At 48.9% G+C, this 17,714-nt stretch overlaps 1 protein-coding gene across 5 annotated transcripts in view; it reads right to left on the reverse strand.

Moving 5' to 3' along the window:
• The window catches only part of PSTPIP1 (proline-serine-threonine phosphatase interacting protein 1), a 41,681-nt gene extending 24,512 nt beyond the window's left edge, over positions 1-17,169 (reverse strand). For 4 of the 5 annotated variants that reach the window (XM_066278306.1, XM_066278303.1, XM_066278302.1 and 1 more), the window contains exon 1: positions 16,922-17,169. In XM_066278306.1, coding sequence (XP_066134403.1) covers positions 16,922-16,932 — 11 coding nt within the window. In that variant the 5' untranslated portion in view covers positions 16,933-17,169. Of the gene's footprint in view, positions 1-11,342; positions 11,484-16,921 lie in introns of all 5 variants that reach the window. The other variant, XM_066278304.1, reaches the window with a different exon arrangement.
• Between the last annotated feature and the right edge of the window lie 545 nt (positions 17,170-17,714).

Below are 17,714 nucleotides of genomic sequence, written 5' to 3' on the forward strand. Positions count from 1 at the left end.
AGAAAGCTGTCTGGGTCAAGTCTATGCTCTTTATGTCTACACTCCATGGTATCTGCACTCTGTGGACCCTTGTATGGGCTCAGATAATCCTGTCGTGCCCGCTCAGCAAGGTAGGCTCTAAAAGTCACTTTAGTCAGGACCAGGCACACTCTGACACACATGCAGAGCACAGGTACGACACCTCCCACATATAGCACACCTAGGACACCTGGCCCAACCCAGGCCCACCTCTTAACCAGGGTACTAGGGGAGAGGGTTGTCTCAGAGAATCTAGGACATGCCTCTTTGCCTTCTGCCCCACACTTGCAAGTACTCCTGACTCACCTGATTGTGGTTTTTCATCATTGGCATGGACTGAGTTTCTGGGGTAGGAAGCTGGGGAGGGACATACTCAAGGACTAAGAGGGAACAGAGGATATCCTAAGACATCTCCAAGCCTAGAGAGTGGGTCCTGGGGTCAGGCTACTCCCTCAAAGCTCTCTGGGCACCTGACTGCCAGGAAAGGGAGCTTCATTTGAGGGGCATTGGTGTTCCTGGCTTCCGTACCCATTCTTGACGAAGGACCCCAGACCCTAGAGGACGCTCGACCAGGCAACCGCAAACCAGGGAAGTCCTGAGATTTGGCATTGTCTTCTTTTCTTTCTCCACAGACCCTAGCCTAGCCTGAGGCTGCGAGAAAGGGCCCCCACTGTTCCAGGCCTTTGTATCACAGCCCACGTCTCAGAGCTCAGGGCTCAGGGAGCTCTTATAGGGGCCACACACACTTGAGGGCGGTCAGTCTTAACCTCTTAAAGTCAAAAGTCAGTGGTGCTCCTGAGCAGAGGTACCATATTTCCCCATGTATAAGATGCACCTCGGCCAGGGCACACAGGAGAAGCGCCCATCTGCTTCTCCACCTCTCCCCCCCTCCTTCCTCTCTGTCTCTCTCTTCCCCTCCCGCAGCCAAGTCTCCATTGGAGCAAAGTTTGCCCAGGCGCTGAGGATGGCTCTGTGGCCTCTGCCTCAGGCCCTAGAATGGCCTGAGCAGAGCTACACCCCAGATGGGCAGAACATCGCCCCCTGGTGGGCATGCCGGGTGGATCCCGGTTGGGCGCATGCGGGAGTCTGTCTGACTGCCTCCCCGCTTCTAACCTCAGAAAAATAAAAATAAATTATTGAACTCAAATTTTATTCATCATAAAATTCATACAACTCATCACTGTCAAAACTCTCATACATTAGCTTGTCCTCATCTGTGTCTGATGACAAATCACTGTCTTCAACAATGAGCGCAAAAACAAGCGCGTAAAAGCGGGAAATGCAAGAAAAAAAATCTACAACTACTGTATAAAATTTTTTGAAAAAACTGTGGGTCTTATACACACATGGAACCACAGTAGGTGTTGTTAGTAAAGGTCAGAGATGCCACCAGTTTCCTCAGCTAGCCTGTCTCAGACCCAGCCCACCCTCAGCAAACACAGAACAGTGGAATCTTTAGGCCTGGAATATGCTTAGGACCCCAAGGTCTTTCTTTCCTCCATAAACATGCCTAGAAATTCCTTAGCTACAGACTCCGCTGCCCATAGGGTGATAAGCAGGGTATCTGGGCTCTGGTTGGCCATGCAGGCCCCCAGCAGAAGGAAGCTATCTGCTCAAATCCTCTGCAGTCGTGACCTGGGGCCAAGGTCAGCTACTGTGTTCAGGCTGGTGTTGCTGGGCTTGGCTGGGACAGACTTCCATTACTGTGTTTTTTGTGAGCAGCTACTAGCCTACTAACCAGCCAGTAGGCTGTGGCTTCATGCTCCTCAGTCTCTGCCCTCTCTCTGAACCCACAGAGCAGAAGGAAAATGAATCTAGAGTCAGCCTCCTGCCCTCTCCCCATAGGAGGGCACTCTAAGCTGGACATCAACATGCAAGTCTGAATTCCACAGATCCCTGGAAGGGCGACATCTTGTCCACCATGCACCTGCCACCCCCAGCCTTTGGGGGAACTGAGGTCCAAAGAACGAAAGGGCCTGGCTGAGATTGCATAGGCAGAGGTAGGACAGGGGACCTGTTGTTACTCTACAATGTGTCTGGGGGCATGGCAGAGAGCTGAGCAGGGAGCTCTGCCTGGAGTCCAGACCTGCGGCAGGTATGCTCCTTTTCCCTGCCCATCCCATGTCCAACTTGACTCTCCAGAGGAGCCCCTCTCTCCTTATTGAGACACCCAGAGAAGAAAGAGAAGAAAAACCAAACCTACGCAGGCTGTTCTGGAAGAGGCAGAAGGCAGTAAGAGTCCTTGCAGGCTGGGTCTCCAAGAGCTCATGTCCCCAAAGTGCCACGGGCTCAAGAGTCTTGTTTAGCCTCTGTTCAGAGTGGTGGTAGTGCTCCCAGGGGCTGCAGATGAGTGATCGGCTTGTTCCGAGGGAAGTGCCTGACTCCCTGGGAACTGCAGGCTATCTCAGCCACTCACCCAAGGGGGTGAGTTCTGACTCACTGCTCTGAGTTGGTCAGAGTCAGACTCAGTATGTTGTTGAGGAAATGAATGAACCATTCAGTTGGTTAATCAATTGGTCCTGCAGGTCCATAGTATAAGACCTAGCACCAGATCACCCCTTCCGGAGCCCAGCCTGGATTCCTCTTCCTGCCCTACTCAGTTTCACCCTTTAAGAGCTCCCTGCTAAGTCTCCTCTCTTAAGGGCTCAGGCTGACATTTCCACCATGCCCAAAGCCACCAGATGGAGGGCCTCTCACCTCTTTCTGTCCACCCACTGCCTCTGACACCTGAAACCTGCCCATGGCTTTGCCCTTTGTGAAATCGCCATGTGTGGAGTCCACCTGATACACACTGCAACGAGAACATTACAGCTGTTGTCTGATTGAAAACACACACCCGAGGAGGTAAGGGTGGTGGTGACGAGGAGGCCCAAAGAGGGGATGTGACTGGCCAAGGTCACTCACCTAACAAAGGTCAGAATCTGGGATATGAACTCAGGCTGGCTCTTTCCCAAAGCTGCATACCCACACCAGTCATTCAATAGACATCCCATCAACTGCTTTTTATTTTGAAACATAAAAAAAAATGATTTAAATAATAACTTTTGAAAATGATTATTCAAATGCTCTCCACCTCAAATCAAAACTGTAGTTCTGACAACCACTCAGTTACCGTGGGCTCACAGAGGCCAGCTGTGTTCCCAGGCTGGGCTGAGGAGAGCTGCCTTAGACAAGGCTGTGCTAGAAGCCAGCAAGCAGCCAGAAGCCCCCACAATGTGGCATCTAGCGTAACCCACCCTGGGGAATGGTGCCTCTGTTCAGCAGATGGAGTTCCCTCCTTTGAGAGGCTTGCCCAAGCCTGATGTGGGACTTTAAGCCTTGCCATCCATGCTGGGTGGCTACGCGGGGCCTCCATTTTCCCATGCAGGGACGGGGATGCCTGCATGCCCTGCTGGGCCCAGGGAGAGCCCACGTGCTTCCCACTCTAGGTGGGGCTGGGTATGAGCCACTGTCCAGGGCTTCAAGCTGACTGCAGCCCTGCTGTGCCTCTACTGCAGTGGTTCTGAAACTTTTTGAAGTTGGGGCGCATTTAAAATCCTACAAATAATTGTAGGCACACTAGATACAAATTTCTGAGAAATATGTTATAATAATTAAGTCAAATATTAAAGAAAAAAATATAAAGTCCAAGTGTGCTTTTATGGTAATTAAACAAAATAAATATGACAAAATTAAATTTATTCTGACATTAAAAAACATTTTTATGTTACATTTTTTGTTATGTTTTTTAGAACTCGTAAAAAAGAGGGGTTAAAAAATAAAAAAATGATAAAAAGTTATCTTTTTATATATATATAGATACATTCTTAGTAAGATTAAGTAAATTTGGCAGGTCCTGGCACAAATGTGTTAAGTTTTTTCATTCTTGTGTTTATGAGAAACATAAATAATATAATGATGTGTTAATAATAAATATAATAATGATGTGTTAACAAAATGAGCAGTATTTCCATAATGAAATGGTATAATAGAGTAACTATATTTATTTTTATATCTGGGCACATGCCGCAAACCAGCGCAGCTAGTAACTCCAGGTCCTGAGTGGGAACGGTGCAGAATTAAGAAAATACAGGGTCGGGAGGCCCTGTAATTGCTGCTGGCGAGAACAAAGCATGCCCCAAAACTGCATCTTGTTTTACTTACAGGGCAAAGTGAGGCCATTAGCAAATCAGTGGTCTCTGATCACGTTTCCAAGGCAACCCAAGAATTTTTACCAAGTACAGAAAACCCCCACCATACATATCATCTTAACTTTACACCAAACAAAGGATAGAAGAAACTTGCCTCCAGTCTTTCTGGGGAACATGGGGGTAGTGTAAATAATCCAGCACCACAGCTTAACAGCCTTTTGCAACCTAATCAGGCAAGTGAGGTGGGGGTTGGGCAGACTGTCAGCTTACAGCCAATTCCCCACACCTCTGTCCCCCCAAAATCTAAACTCCAAAATCCCTGTTGGTTTTTTGGTCCCCATCAGGCACATATTTCTCTGGAATACCATAGGGCGCACCTGGAAATCTTTTAGGGTACACCAGTGCGCCCTGGCGCAAACTTTGAGAACCATTGCCCTACTGGATGGCTAGAGGAACCTTTTCTGTACCCACCATCACTGTCTTCTTTTCCTGTACATATCGCTTTAGGTGGCTACAGGGACCAGGGCCCTGAGTAAGCTATTTTCCCTTTGGGGACCTGGTTTTCTCATTCAAGGAAGTGGGAACAGGCCAACCTCTCCTGGCCCTGACAGCCACCCTTCTATGGCAGAGCCAAATCAGGGATGGTGCTCAGGCCTGTTCTGAGAGATTGGACAGAATTCAGGAGACTAGATATGGTTCACACCCCAGCCTATAACCCTGGTTGTCCTCACCTTCCACCTCCCCCTGTAAAAAGGGGCCCAATAGTTTGTACCAACTAGGTTTGATCTGAGAAACCAATACATTCATATGTGTAGGTGAAAATAGTAGTCAGGGCTTGCCCTGAGGCAGGTACTGGGCTAAAGATGATTACTCTCATTTAATTAATAGCTGAGGACAGTAGAACCCAGAGAGGTAACCTCACCTGCCCAGGGACCTGTAGGGCACAGTTGAGGTTTGAACCCAGCTCTCCCAGACCAAGATCTTGGCTCTTAACCTCCCATTCCCTCACCTCTGTGCAAAGCCCCAGGCTCTGTTGCTGTTCAGCAAGTGGTAGGTCCCCATGCCCTTGCCCTGCCCATCTCTACCTGACCCACCATTAGACAGAGTTTCTCCTACCCCTTGCTGTGGCCAGGCTGAAAATACAGCGTTATATCCCCACCAAAAGCACCACCCCCACCAACAGAGGACCCATTTAAAAGGCTGCAGAACCTCTTCAACGCTGCTTTACATGGGATTTCAGAATAGAGATCATGTTAGGACCACTAAACCTCTAACCTTGGAGAGAGAGGCCTGAGTTTTGGTTCCAGTTCCATCTGCCAGGAATAAGCTGGGTAGCCTTGGTAAGGTCCTTCACCCTCTCTGGGCCTTCCTGACTGTGAAATAGGTACAAAGGAAAGAAGTGACTTTCAGATGACCTTCTAGCAGGGAGGTTGATGTGTGTATGTAGGCTTTTGGAAGCCAGTGGCGGGTCTTACTTAGAAAAGTCTGCAGCTGGGAGATGGCCTGCAGCTGCTTGGGGGCTGAGGGGAGAGTGAAGCTGGGCTGGGAGTGGTTAGCCTGTCCAGGAACTGGCACTGATGTTTCACCAGGGAACTAAGTGGGGGTTGAGGAAACTCCCTGGGAAGAGCATCCTTGTTGCTCTCTCCCCTTGATAACTGCCTGTCAGGGAGAGAGGATGCACCCAGAGAAGCTGTGTGGAGTGAACTGTTGGCTGCAACTGGGAGGGGTCAGAGCAGGCGGCAGCAGAAACAAATGGGCACTGCAGAGGACACTCCAGTGAAGGGGCGGCAAAGAACGGGCCCAGGTGACCAGGAGAGGGAGAGCTGATCTATGGGCACTGCAGAGGGCACTCCAGTAAAGGGGCGGCAGAGAACGGGCCCAGGTGACCAGGAGAGGGAGAGCTGATCTATGGGCATCTGCAGAGGGCACTCCAGTAAAGGGGCGGCAAAGGACGGGCCCAGGTGACCAGGAGAGGGAGAGCTGATCTATGGGCACTGCAGAGGGCACTCCAGTAAAGGGGTGGCAGAGAACGGGCCCAGGTGACCAGGAGAGGGAGAGCTGATCTATGGGCATCTGCCACTTGCTACACATCGCCAGCTACAAGAGCGCCAGAAAAATAAGAGTTTTCACCCTTCAGTCCTGACCCGTGCCCGCCCTGTCTATGGGGCCACCAGGGGCAGCTGGCAGTGGGTGTGGGCAGAGTAGGGCAAGTGAGGAAGTGGACCCTGCTCCCCTTCCCCATCAGACACAGCTGGAAACTGGCAAAGCTTCAAACTGAATAGCAGTGAGCTTTTGATCTTGGTTTGTTGCACTGGAATTAATCATATCTAAAAAGGACTAGAAAAGCTCTAACATGTGCCCATGATTGGGAAGGAGAGATCCAATAGTGGCTTTGGGAGGTAGAAAAAAGGAAAATTGTTTCCTGCTTGCACCCTACCAAGTTCAAAAGTCATTTGGTGAAGCATTAACCATTCTTGTCAAAAACCTTTTTAATGTCTGCCATGTTCTTGGGTTGACAGACCTTCATTTTCTAAAAAGTTTTTTAAATCACTTTTACTTGGTGGGAGGGGAGACAGAACATGGAGAGCAGACTTCCCCCTCTTGTCTCAGAAGCTCCAGAATATGAGGACAGCGATTCTGAACCACCATGAGGGGCACCTTGGACCCGTGGTGGCCTTGCAACCAGTTTAACAGTAGGGACCTCTGCAGCTAGCAACTGGTTTACTGTTGCTTGTCTTCTGTGGACTGAGGAAACAGCACGAGGGTGGTGAGGAAACCTGAGGCAATGAGCACTGACTCTCCAGCTGGCGGCTTCATGAAGGCAGACTGGGCCTGTCTGTTCCCTGCTGGGTCCTGGTGGCCAGCCTCTGCAGATCAGTGCTCAACAAACAAGCTGGACAAAGCGGCTCAGGGAGACTCTGGACAGCTGGCTCCTGAGGTGCTCTATGGTGGGACACTTTGCTTGTAGACCCAATGACTCATTACCCAGCACCTTTTTTTTTTTAAACTTTTTTAAAGATTATTTTTAGTTACTAATTTTTACAGAAAGAAGAGAGAGAGAGAGAGAGAGAGAGAGAGAAGAAGAAGGAGAAGAAGAAGAAGGAGGAGGAGGAGGAGGAGAAGGAGGAGGAGGAAGCATCAACTCCTGTATGTGCCTTGACCAGGCAAGCCTGGGGTTTTGAACTGGTGACCTCAGTGTTCCAGGTTAACACTTTATCCACTGCACTGCCACAGGTCTACCCAGCACCTTTAAATCAACCAGACATACCCATTCCTTCTACTTCTTGTAATAGTCTACAGATATGGTAACTGATTCTCTGAGAGAAGGAGTAAGCACAGCTAAGCTCTGTCCATTGCCACTCACCTAGTACCCACAGTGGGATCACACTCACTGTTGTTGTTCAGCGAACTGAAAGCAAAAAAACACCAAGGTATGGCTTAGATGGATGGATAGGTGGATGGATGGATAAATGGACAAATGGATAGATTGCTGGGTAAGCAAGCTGGTTGCTTACCCAGAGTTCCCCAGGAGGAGGGTGGGTAAAGAGAGGATCCCAAGCTATGGCCCTTGGAGAACCTTGAGGAATGATGTCACCTGCAGGCCTTTGTGGAGACATCAGAAGCAGAGTGACTATCTGTGGTTGGTGTCCTCAGAGGTCTAGCCAGGGTTCAGGGGAGCAGGCGAGGAGGCCAGCTCCAGGTCAATACCAGGCAGGGTCTTCCAGAGCTGAAGTGGCCCCAGGTATGGAATGCAGGGCAAGCTGCTCTGATAGATGGCGAGCGGCCCATCACTGGCTGTCTGTGAGCAGGTTCGGGACTCCTTACACTAGGTGTTTTGAGTCTAGGTGTCCCCGACCCAAGGATTGGAGGGTCTGTGTATAAGCAGACAAATGTGAGGTGACTTTCAGCTTTTCTTAGATGGCTCAGGGTAGCTGTCCCAGGGAGAGAGCTGAGAAGGCAAAGACAGGCATTTATTTTTAAAGAACAAAAGCACATTAAATGTGGTTGCATGAGCTGTTCTGGATTTAGCTGGGTTGACCAGAGTATAAGATTAGAAATATGTTTTCACTGACCTCCCTGCACCCAGTCTGACAGATGGCCCGCAGGGCCTCCCAGTGCTCCTCAGCAGAGTCTCTGAGCAGCCCAGCCAGCGGGGCCCTTGACACCTCTGGGGTCCCTTGGTTGGGGTCCCTGCTGGGCCCCAATGTGTTGTAGAGCTTGCAGGCCTGTGTCTAATAGTCACCTTGCAGCCTTCGAATGCTCTGTCAGAGCTCTGTGAACTTTTAGGGCTCCCAGGAATCCGCATCCCTGGGTGAGGTTGGGGGTGAGAAATACAAGCACCAGAAGAGGACCTACTGTGTGCATCTAGTGTCTCTTATCTCAGTAACATTGATGGAAGGGTGCTATTGTTTGAGAACAGTGAAGGTGACAGAGGTTATGTAATTTATCCAGGATCCAACAGCAGTTGTATGGCTGTGCCTGGCTTTTGACTAAGTCTGGCTTGCAAGCTTTGTCCTTTTAGTTACTTTTTAATTTTTTTAAAAAAATTTATTTCGAAAATTAATTTTAACGAGGTGACATTGGTCAAGTAGAGTACATAGATTTAGAGAAAACATCTCCAGATTGTTAAATTTTTTTTTCCTATTGATTTGAGAGTGAGGGAGAGAGAGAAAGAGAGAAGTATCAACTCAGTGTTTCACTTAGTTGTTCCATTTAGTTGTGTACTCATTGATGGCTTCTCATATGTGTCCTGACCAGGGGTCAAATGTGCACTCTCTGGCACTCCAGGTTGATGCTTTATCCACTGAGCCACCAGGCCAAGGTTGAAAACTTTGTTGTTGTTTTTTAAATAGGCCTCTTTCATTATCAGGAAGGAAAGGTCACCCCTACCACACTCCCCTCCCCCAGTCTGTGATGACTGCTTACTTCCCCTCCACCTTCTCAAGTCTTAAAGACCAAGCTTAATCCTCCACTTCCTCCTGCTTTATGAAACCAAACTGTATACAAAGCTTAGAGCAAGGAGGCATGGGGTGTATGGGAACACAAGTCTGGAGAAGACCTGGCAGTGGGAATGAGCTCCTCCGGTTTAGGAGCCTGTAAGTCTAATGCTCAGAGCTATAAGCAGGCTGAAAGGTTGCAGAGAGAGATTTGAGGGCTGGGGCAGGTGTCTGAAGATGTGGCCTAAGGCCTGCTGGAGGGGAGCCCTGTGTCCGCAGAGCAAGGTGTGGGACTTTCCCAGGAGCTTAATGAAAGCCAGGGCCAGGGTCCAAGTTCAGGGAAGGGAACTTGTAGCCTGCTACAGGTAGACACCAGCACTCTGGATACTTTCAAAGAACCCTAATGCTCCTTGTTGCAGAGCAGCCACCAAAGCTCTGCAAGGGGAGTGAATGGTGTTCAGCCACAGAGAGGAATGACGTCTGGCACATGCTAAAACATGTGTGAATCTAAAAGACAGCCTGCTAAGTGAAGTGAGCCAGACACAAAAGGACAATTATTATATGCTTCGACTCAGCGGCAGATTTAACAGTGGGAGTACTGGGTGCATGCCCTGGACCCCGACTTCTGAAAGGCCTCGCAAAACCCCAACTTTACACTTTTTTCTAATGACACAAAGTTTGGTTTCATATGTGCAATTTTAACATTAATAATACATAATACTTTTTATTTATTTAAAAATATGGTTAACATGTATTTTTATTTTCCCTGTCTCTTTTTTTTAAGGGGCCCAATATTTTCTTCTGTGCCCGGGGCCTCAACCAACCTTAATTCGCCTCTGCTTCTACTTATATGAGGTTCTTACTTATGAAAATTCACAGAGACAAGAAGTCGAGGGAAGTAGGAGATAAGGGGAGGGAGATGGGGAATTATTGTTTAATGAGTGCGCAGTTTCTGTTTGGGATGATGAAACGTTCCAGAAATGATAGTGATGATGCTTGTACAACATTGTGAACGTACTTCATGCCACTGAATGGCACACTTAAAAATGGTTAAAACAGTAAACTTTGTTATGTATATTTACTGGAATAAATAAAAAAGTTAATTGGCCTGACTAGGCAGTGATGCAGTGGATAGAGCTTCAGCCTGGAATGCTGAGAACCCAGATTTGAAACCCCGAGGTCACTAGTTTGAGCACAGGCTCATCTAGTTTGAGGCTCAGCAGTTTGAGCGTGGGATTATAGAAATGAACCCATGGTCACTGGCTTGAGCCCAACATTGCTGGCTTGAGCAAATGGTCACAGGCTCAGCTGGAGCTCCCTGGCCAAGGCACATATGAGAAAGCAATCAATGAACAACTAAGGTGCTGCAATGAAGAATTGATGCTTCTTGTCTCTCTCCCTTCCAGTCTGTCTGTACTCCTCACCTTACTAAAAAACAAAAAAGTAATTGTATAAGTTTATAAACTTAAAAAAAAAACAAACCCAAAAGCATAAACTGCTACCCTCTACTCATTCACAAAGGAGGAAAATGAGGTCATGTAAAGGTAAAAGCCAGATGTCTGCTCACTAGAGCAATGGCAGTGTGTCTGGGATCACCACCACCCTCGGTTCCTAGCCCCAAGAGCTGGTTCCTTGCTATATTTTTGGTCTTCTCTCTGACTACTCTCTACTTCCACTCTACTCCAGTCACACAGGCCTCCTTGGTGTCCATTAAATATGTGAAACACTCTCTGGTGTCTGCTCTTCACCCCCTCCTTTCATCTCCAGTACAGCTCAGCTTCTGTTTTTTATTTCTACAGCTGGGAAGCCCTGGGTCCCATCTGGTCACCCCATCCCCACCCTGGCTGCTATTGAAGCTCCAGTTAGCACTTCTTGTTGCCCAATTATGGGTGGCTGTCAACACCAGCAGAAGGGGCTTTCACTCGCCTGCCTGTGAGGTCACCCATTGCTCAAGTTTTCAGATCTCAGCAAACCACCACATCCTCCCACTAATCCCAAAGGGCTCTCTGACCCAAGCCTGGGAAGCTAACAGCCAGGCCTGGCCTGGCACCCCCAGGCTCATATCCCTTTTACGAGTCTTAGTTTTCTCTCTATAAAGCAAGAAAAAGAATACCAGCCTTACAGAGATATTGTTGAAATTAAATGCATCTTGTCACTTGAAGCCATGAGAAGGCTCTGTAAAGGTGGAATTTAATATGCAGTGGTGAACAGAGCTGGGGGGGCATTCTGGGAATAAGGATACATGTGTGAGGCTCACCGTGTAAGTGCACATCCAGTTGTAAGTCTGGATCTCTTGGAATCTGTTTTATGGTGAGCAGCGGAAGGTGATCCCTTTAGTGCTGCCCTGAGCTTCCCCATCTTCAAAGCCTTTATCTTAGGTGAAGATCACTCTGATATCCTACAGATATGGGAAATGAGGTTCAGACAGAGTAAATGACTCTCCCAGGACCCCCGCAAGTAAGGATGGGGGCTGGGTGATGCTTCAAAAAGCCTGTTCCCTTCTTAGCCTGGAGAATGGGTAATGGCCTGCAAGGGAGGGGCCTTCTGGAGCTATCCCAGTGGGGAGCCCTTGTGTGGGTGGCCCCCCCAGTCACAGGGCAGCACTGTCTCTTGCTAGAAGCCAAGGCAGTTTTCTTTTCTGCACTAAGTTCCCTCTATAGTGTGATTCATTGTGTTAGGCTCTGGGTGAGGAGGAAGGACACCTTGCCCACAATCTACAGCTTTCAGGTGCCTTTGAATGAGAGGAAGCATGCACCCTGGAGAGAGTATGAAGAGGCAAAAGATAGTGTCTCTGTCACCACTCAAGTCTGCTCAGGACCTCCCACAGTCCAGCCAGGATCTTCCCTTCCTATCCTCTGGGACAGAAAGTAGCACTCGTTCCCTCTCCACACCTCTCCCATGTCATTCCTTCTACCTGGAGTGCCTCTTGTCTTCCTGCCATCTCCCAAATCCTCACCCATCCTTTCAAAGCCCAAGCAAGGCTCTTCTCCATCTCACGGGCAACCCAGGTGTGTGTAGGGAATTAGGAGCAGCCGGAAAAAGTCCACAAGTTTCTGGGAATTCCAGTGCAAAGAGGGTCTTTGAAAGGCAAAGGATGAAAATCCAAGGTGTGGGTTACTCTCTGGTCCCAGGACACTGCAGCCAGTAAATCTTACAGGTGACCATCTGCAGCATTGCACAAGCAGAGCAAGCATAACCACAAACCTCTGTAAACTGCTATCACCATCAGCCAATTGCACATTTCCTGTGGAATGAGCACAGATGGATCAAGTTCTCGGGTCCTGGGGACTGACCTGCCACAAACTGCAGAGTATGTGGAAGAGGAATGCTATTGAACCACACATTTTGCCTAAACTTACTGTCTTGGCCTTGAAAACAGGAATTGTTTAGTTTTATTTTTAAATATTTTCCTTCTAATGACATATGTCATCATATGTCATCTGTGATCACTTGCAGAAAGTTAGAGGGGAAGTGGAGGAAAAAATTAGTCTTTCTGAGAACACGAAAACCAATGCCACATTGTTATCCTATAGGAGTTATAACTGAACCAGGAACAAACTAGCCAATTGCCTTGAGCTCAGGGGCAGAGCATGTGGGGGGTGGAGTGGGGGCTGCTCTGCTCAGAACATGAGACCATGGGATAGCCTGGACCTGTCCATGCCTCCCTGGAGATGAGAGGACACTGACCCCCTTTCCTTGCAGGGTGGGTATGGACACATGTGAGGTGACTGTCACACTACCCGGCACATGTAAGGTGTTCTGGAAACAGGTACTCCTCTGGTGTGATTTAAATAGCTGGAATTTGGAGAAAAAAATCTTCATGGAACTTGAAATATATACGGGGGTCTTCAGGTTACAACAGTCTTGACATATGACATTTCAAGTTTACAATGCTCAGTCCCATAAAAACTTAAAAAAACACCTGAGAGCTGACCTGTGGTGGCGCAGTGGATAAAGTGTCGACCTGGAAATGCTGAGGTCGCCGGTTCGAAACCCTGGGCTTGCCTGGTCAAGGCACATATGGGAGTTTGATGCTTCCAGCTCCTCCCCCCCTTCTCTCTCTCTGTCTCTCCTCTCTCTCTCTATCTCTCTCTCTGTTTCTCCCTTTCCTCTCTAAAATGAATAAATAAAAAAATTAAAAAAACAACAACAACACCTGAGACATGATTTCTTTGAGGACAAGACAGTCTCATTCACCTGACTGGATGTAGAGGTGAGGCTCAGGGGTCCAACTTAACCCACCTAGTTGAGAATCCTTCTTAACAAACATCTGTAAAAATAACTAAAGTGAAATGGAGGAGAAAATTGGTTCAGGAAGGCAGGTGAGACCAGGGAGATATTCACTGTTCATTCATTTATTCTACAAACATTGAGCACATAGCCCACTTGTTATCCCTGTGCTGAGTACACAGGCAGATGTGTCTTGCAATATCCAATCTGTCTGTCTGCTGGGAGCAGAGCCACTGGCAAAGAGAGATGTGTGTACAGGGGGAGTGGCAGTGCCTTCTCTGGCATCTGTGCCCCTCTGATTTGTGCAGAGGCCTCTGAGTTTGGGCATCTGCAGTCTGAGCCTTAACCTTGTTTTACTGATAGGTCCTGCTCTGAGGCTCCACCACAAACTTCCTGCAAAGTCATGATGTTCTGTATCACTGTGTTTGTGTAACAGAAATCAAATTAAACCAACCTGTGTGTCTGTCCGACCCTCACCACATTCCCACAAGAGCTGCATCTCAATGCTCTGCGGCAGATGAAAACAGTAGCCACACTGATCTCATTGCAAATACAGGCCCCTGAGGGGCAGGATGGGTCTGCTCCTCTGCTCACCACTTCTGAACCATTACGTTTGCTTTTTAGAACTGTTCTTCTCTTCCCTTGAGACCAGGCTACCAACTCTCTGTGAAACTGTTTCTAATAGCTCAGATCCACCAATATTTGTCAGGTTCTGTGCAGGCCTCCACTAATTGCTGCATCTAGAGCAGTGGTCCCCAACCCCCGGGCCACGGACAGGTACCGGTCCGTGGACCATTTGGTACCAGTCTGCAGAGAAAGAATAAATAACTTATATTATTTCCGTTTTATTTATATTTAAGTCTGAATGATGTTTTATTTTTTAAAAACGACCAGATTCCCTCTGTTACATCCATCTAAGACTCACTCTTGACGCTTGTCTCAGCCACGTGATACATTTATCTGTCCTACCCTAAAGGCCAGTCCGTGAAAATATTTTCTGACATTAAACTGGTCCATGGCCCAAAAAAGGTTGGGGGCCACTGATCTATAGGATCATGGACCACATGACTGATCTTGTTAAACTTGTGGGTAAAATCAGAGTCCATAGACCCTAACTGAAAGCTATGGGCATCTTGTATAAGTAAAGTAATGCGCTTTAGAGTAAGGTCTTAGCTCCTCAAAAATGGCTTTTCTCTCCTTACTGTGAGCTAGTTCCAGAAACAAGGCTGGCAACATCTGTGTTCTAGAAACTGGGGTTGCTGGTTACTGAAGTGTTGTGGTATTAGACAGGACTTTTCTAGTTCTGTGGGTTCCTTCAACTATTGAAGACGAGTCATTTTCAGACTGTTTCCAGGCTGCAGTGTTTAATGACATTGCTTTGGGCTAGAAAAGGGGAAGGTTGGGAGAAGGGGGGGGCTCTGTCCCTGATAACCCTACGGCCTGATAACCCTACGGCAGATAAGTCGGTATGTCCTTTGTGTTTTACAGATTTGTGTGTAAATTGAGCTTCAAGTTACTTCTATCAATCTTGTGTGATCTGCTTATTTCTATGGGAGGTAGGAAGGACAGAGTTTATTGTCTATTTCACCAAGGTGGCCCCCACATTCTTCCATGATAGAGAATAATGAAGCTCTGTGGGTGAGAACCCAGGCACTGGAAGCCAGTCTGTCGGGGTTCAGTTCAAGCTGTGTGATCTTGGGAAAGCTACTTAAGCTCTCTGTACCTTCCTTTTTCCCTTTGAGTAGTATGGGTAACAATAGCATCTACTTCATTGGTTTAAATAAGTGAACCGACACACAGTTCTGTAAGTGTTAGCTGTCCTCATGGGTTGAGGATCAGGGAGAGGTGTTAGAATTTAAAGTCCCAGAAGCAAGGATGCTGACCATGACCTTTTGGGGCATCTTCCCAGGCTCAGTGTGACAGGCTCCCACTGGCCACTTCTCTCCTACCAGCTGTGACCTTGCCCAGGGAAGCGGTACCCTCATGCCAGGCCCAGGGAGCCATCAGTGAAGGAGAGGAAGCGCTTGGAAGTCATGAGGTCCATAGTGGCTCAGAAGTGGGGCAAGCGCAGAGGGTGGCAGGATGCCACTCAGGAAGCTGCTGTCTTGCTGCTGCTTCTTTTGCTACTTCTGCTGCCACACCCTGCTCCTTATATACCATCCCCCACTGCCCAGATCCTGCCATGGGCCTGCTCCTGGCCGCAGTTCTGCTCTAGGGAAGGCAGGCCCAGGCACTCTGGCCTGGGACAGATGTCTTGGGTAAAGCAATCAGTCTTCTGGCCTGCTCTGAGCTGCAGAGACACCTGGATTAACAGGCATCTCCCCTCTCCTAGCCTAGTGCTCTGAGTCAGAGCAGCAATGTGGTGACTCACCACTCCCTGTCCCCCCTGCCCCCCACTGCAGCTATGCCCTCTTGCATGGTCCCCAGCTGCCAGCCTGGTGTGGCATGGGCCAGGTCTGCCTCCACTGGCTTCTCTGGCCTAGTCCCACACCCTCTTTATAGAGATGGGGAAACAGTGACCCAGAGAGACAAAGAAAACCCTCCCTACACAGTCCTCTGAAAGTGTGTGGTCAGTGTAGGTGAGAAGCAAGTCACTCTCATGCTGGCCACAGGTCCCAGAAAAGGACTTAAGGAGGGAGGTTGTTGGCTGAAGCAAAGGGCCCTTTGCAGTTCCAGTCTTCTATGGGACTGCAAGTTTCCCTTGGGACAGTCTCATTCCTCAGCTCTAACCAGAGGTCTCTCAGTTTCCCCCCATGACTCCCTGGGGACAGCCAGAGCTTTAGGAGCAGAGGAGAAGGCTGGAAAAAACTGAGGACCCAAATTGGGCTTGCAGGTTGTGTGGTCTGGGCCTAGCCATTTACTCTCCACAAGCCAGCTGGCCACCATTCTCTCGTGGCAGAAAAGATTTCACTTACACCTGCACTGAATTTAAGGAAGCGAGCAAGGGCTTGTCTGGCCCTGCTGCTTCCTCAGAGGGTCCTCAAGGGCTGAAAGGGAGAGAGGTTGAGTGAGGGATGAATTACCATGTACATGCCAGCAGGGTGCTGGGGCCGTTATTATATTTGATCACCTGGTTTTATCCTCCCATTCAATTGGCATATTTATTAATATTTATCTCCACTATGTAGATGTGGAAAATGAAGTTCAGAGAGGTAAAATGACTTGTCTGGCCCTTAAGTGGCAGAGCCAAGATCCAAATTCAAGTCTGTTTGGTTCCCCAAACCTGTGATCCGTCCCTTCTTTGCCTCACATGGCCTCCTCAAGCTCCCATCCACAGGTTAGACTTTCCTAAAAAGACCCTGCTTCAGGGAGAGGGCCACCTGGGGGATGAACTGTCCCGGGAGAGGGAATATCTGTCTCCCACTGTATTGAGTTTGCATAGAAATCATTCTCCAGGCTGAGAACCCCCTTCATCTCTCAACTTAGAAAGAACAGAGGCTCAGGTCACCTCCACAATTAAGACCAAAAATCAACTAGTATTTTCATGAGAAAACCTCTCTCTTCTCTTGAAAGCTCATCCCCATCAACTGTCCCATGGAAATTTCAGCCAATCTGCCATCCCAGGGCCCATTCCACATGTCCCACTTCCTGATAGTCTTCACTCACCCAAAAAGCATCTCTGAACTGAAGCTGGGGCATCATCTTCTGGTGTCCACGGCAAGTCTTTCTCTCAGTGCTGAATGACAGGGCTGGATGAGGTCCGGGAGCCAGTGCACTGTACCCAGTCCGGGCAGGGCTGGCCCAGGCTCCCCTGACTTGGCTGGTGCTGTCTGCAACACCTCAGAAGGCACCCACAAGCCAGAGACAAGCTGCCAGAGAATGGACACAGAGAGAAAAGAGCTCAATCTGTTTCGTTCAGGGCTAGAATCAGCAGCAAAATGAGGAAGAGCAGTGCATAGTGATGAGAGGGCGGGTCCTGGTTTCTGGCCCAGCCCCTAGCCAGCCCCAGTGTGATGGAGGACCCAGAGCAGGCTGCAGGACTGAGCAGGGAGGACAGCCCCAGGTGAAAGGTAGTAACTAGCAGGAGAGGTAGGTTGGTACGCAGGCCAGGTGGGCAGGCAGCTTGAGCCTGTGCTGGAAGGCTGTGCAACCTGCCCTGGGGGCAGGCATTAGGCCCCTCACCCACAGGAAGCAGAGTTGCTCTGCTCCCCTATGTACCTCTGCCTACAACCTACCACCCTGCTGCTTTTCTCCACTGCCCCCTTCTGATGCCATAGCTGGGCCACTCTCAGAGGCCATAAGCTTAGGGAGCTTGAGGTCACTGAAGGGGTGGCCAAGGAGGGGACAGGAACCTGGGGGCTGCTGCGTACCACCCTAGCCTCACTCTTGACCAGGCACATAAATGCTGCACTCTCCACCCCTCACCAGAAAACCATTTGGGAGGAGCTTCCCCCGGCCT

Source organism: Saccopteryx bilineata, chromosome 4 (genome assembly GCF_036850765.1).
Source record: "Saccopteryx bilineata isolate mSacBil1 chromosome 4, mSacBil1_pri_phased_curated, whole genome shotgun sequence".
NCBI classification, from domain to species: domain Eukaryota; kingdom Metazoa; phylum Chordata; class Mammalia; order Chiroptera; family Emballonuridae; genus Saccopteryx; species Saccopteryx bilineata.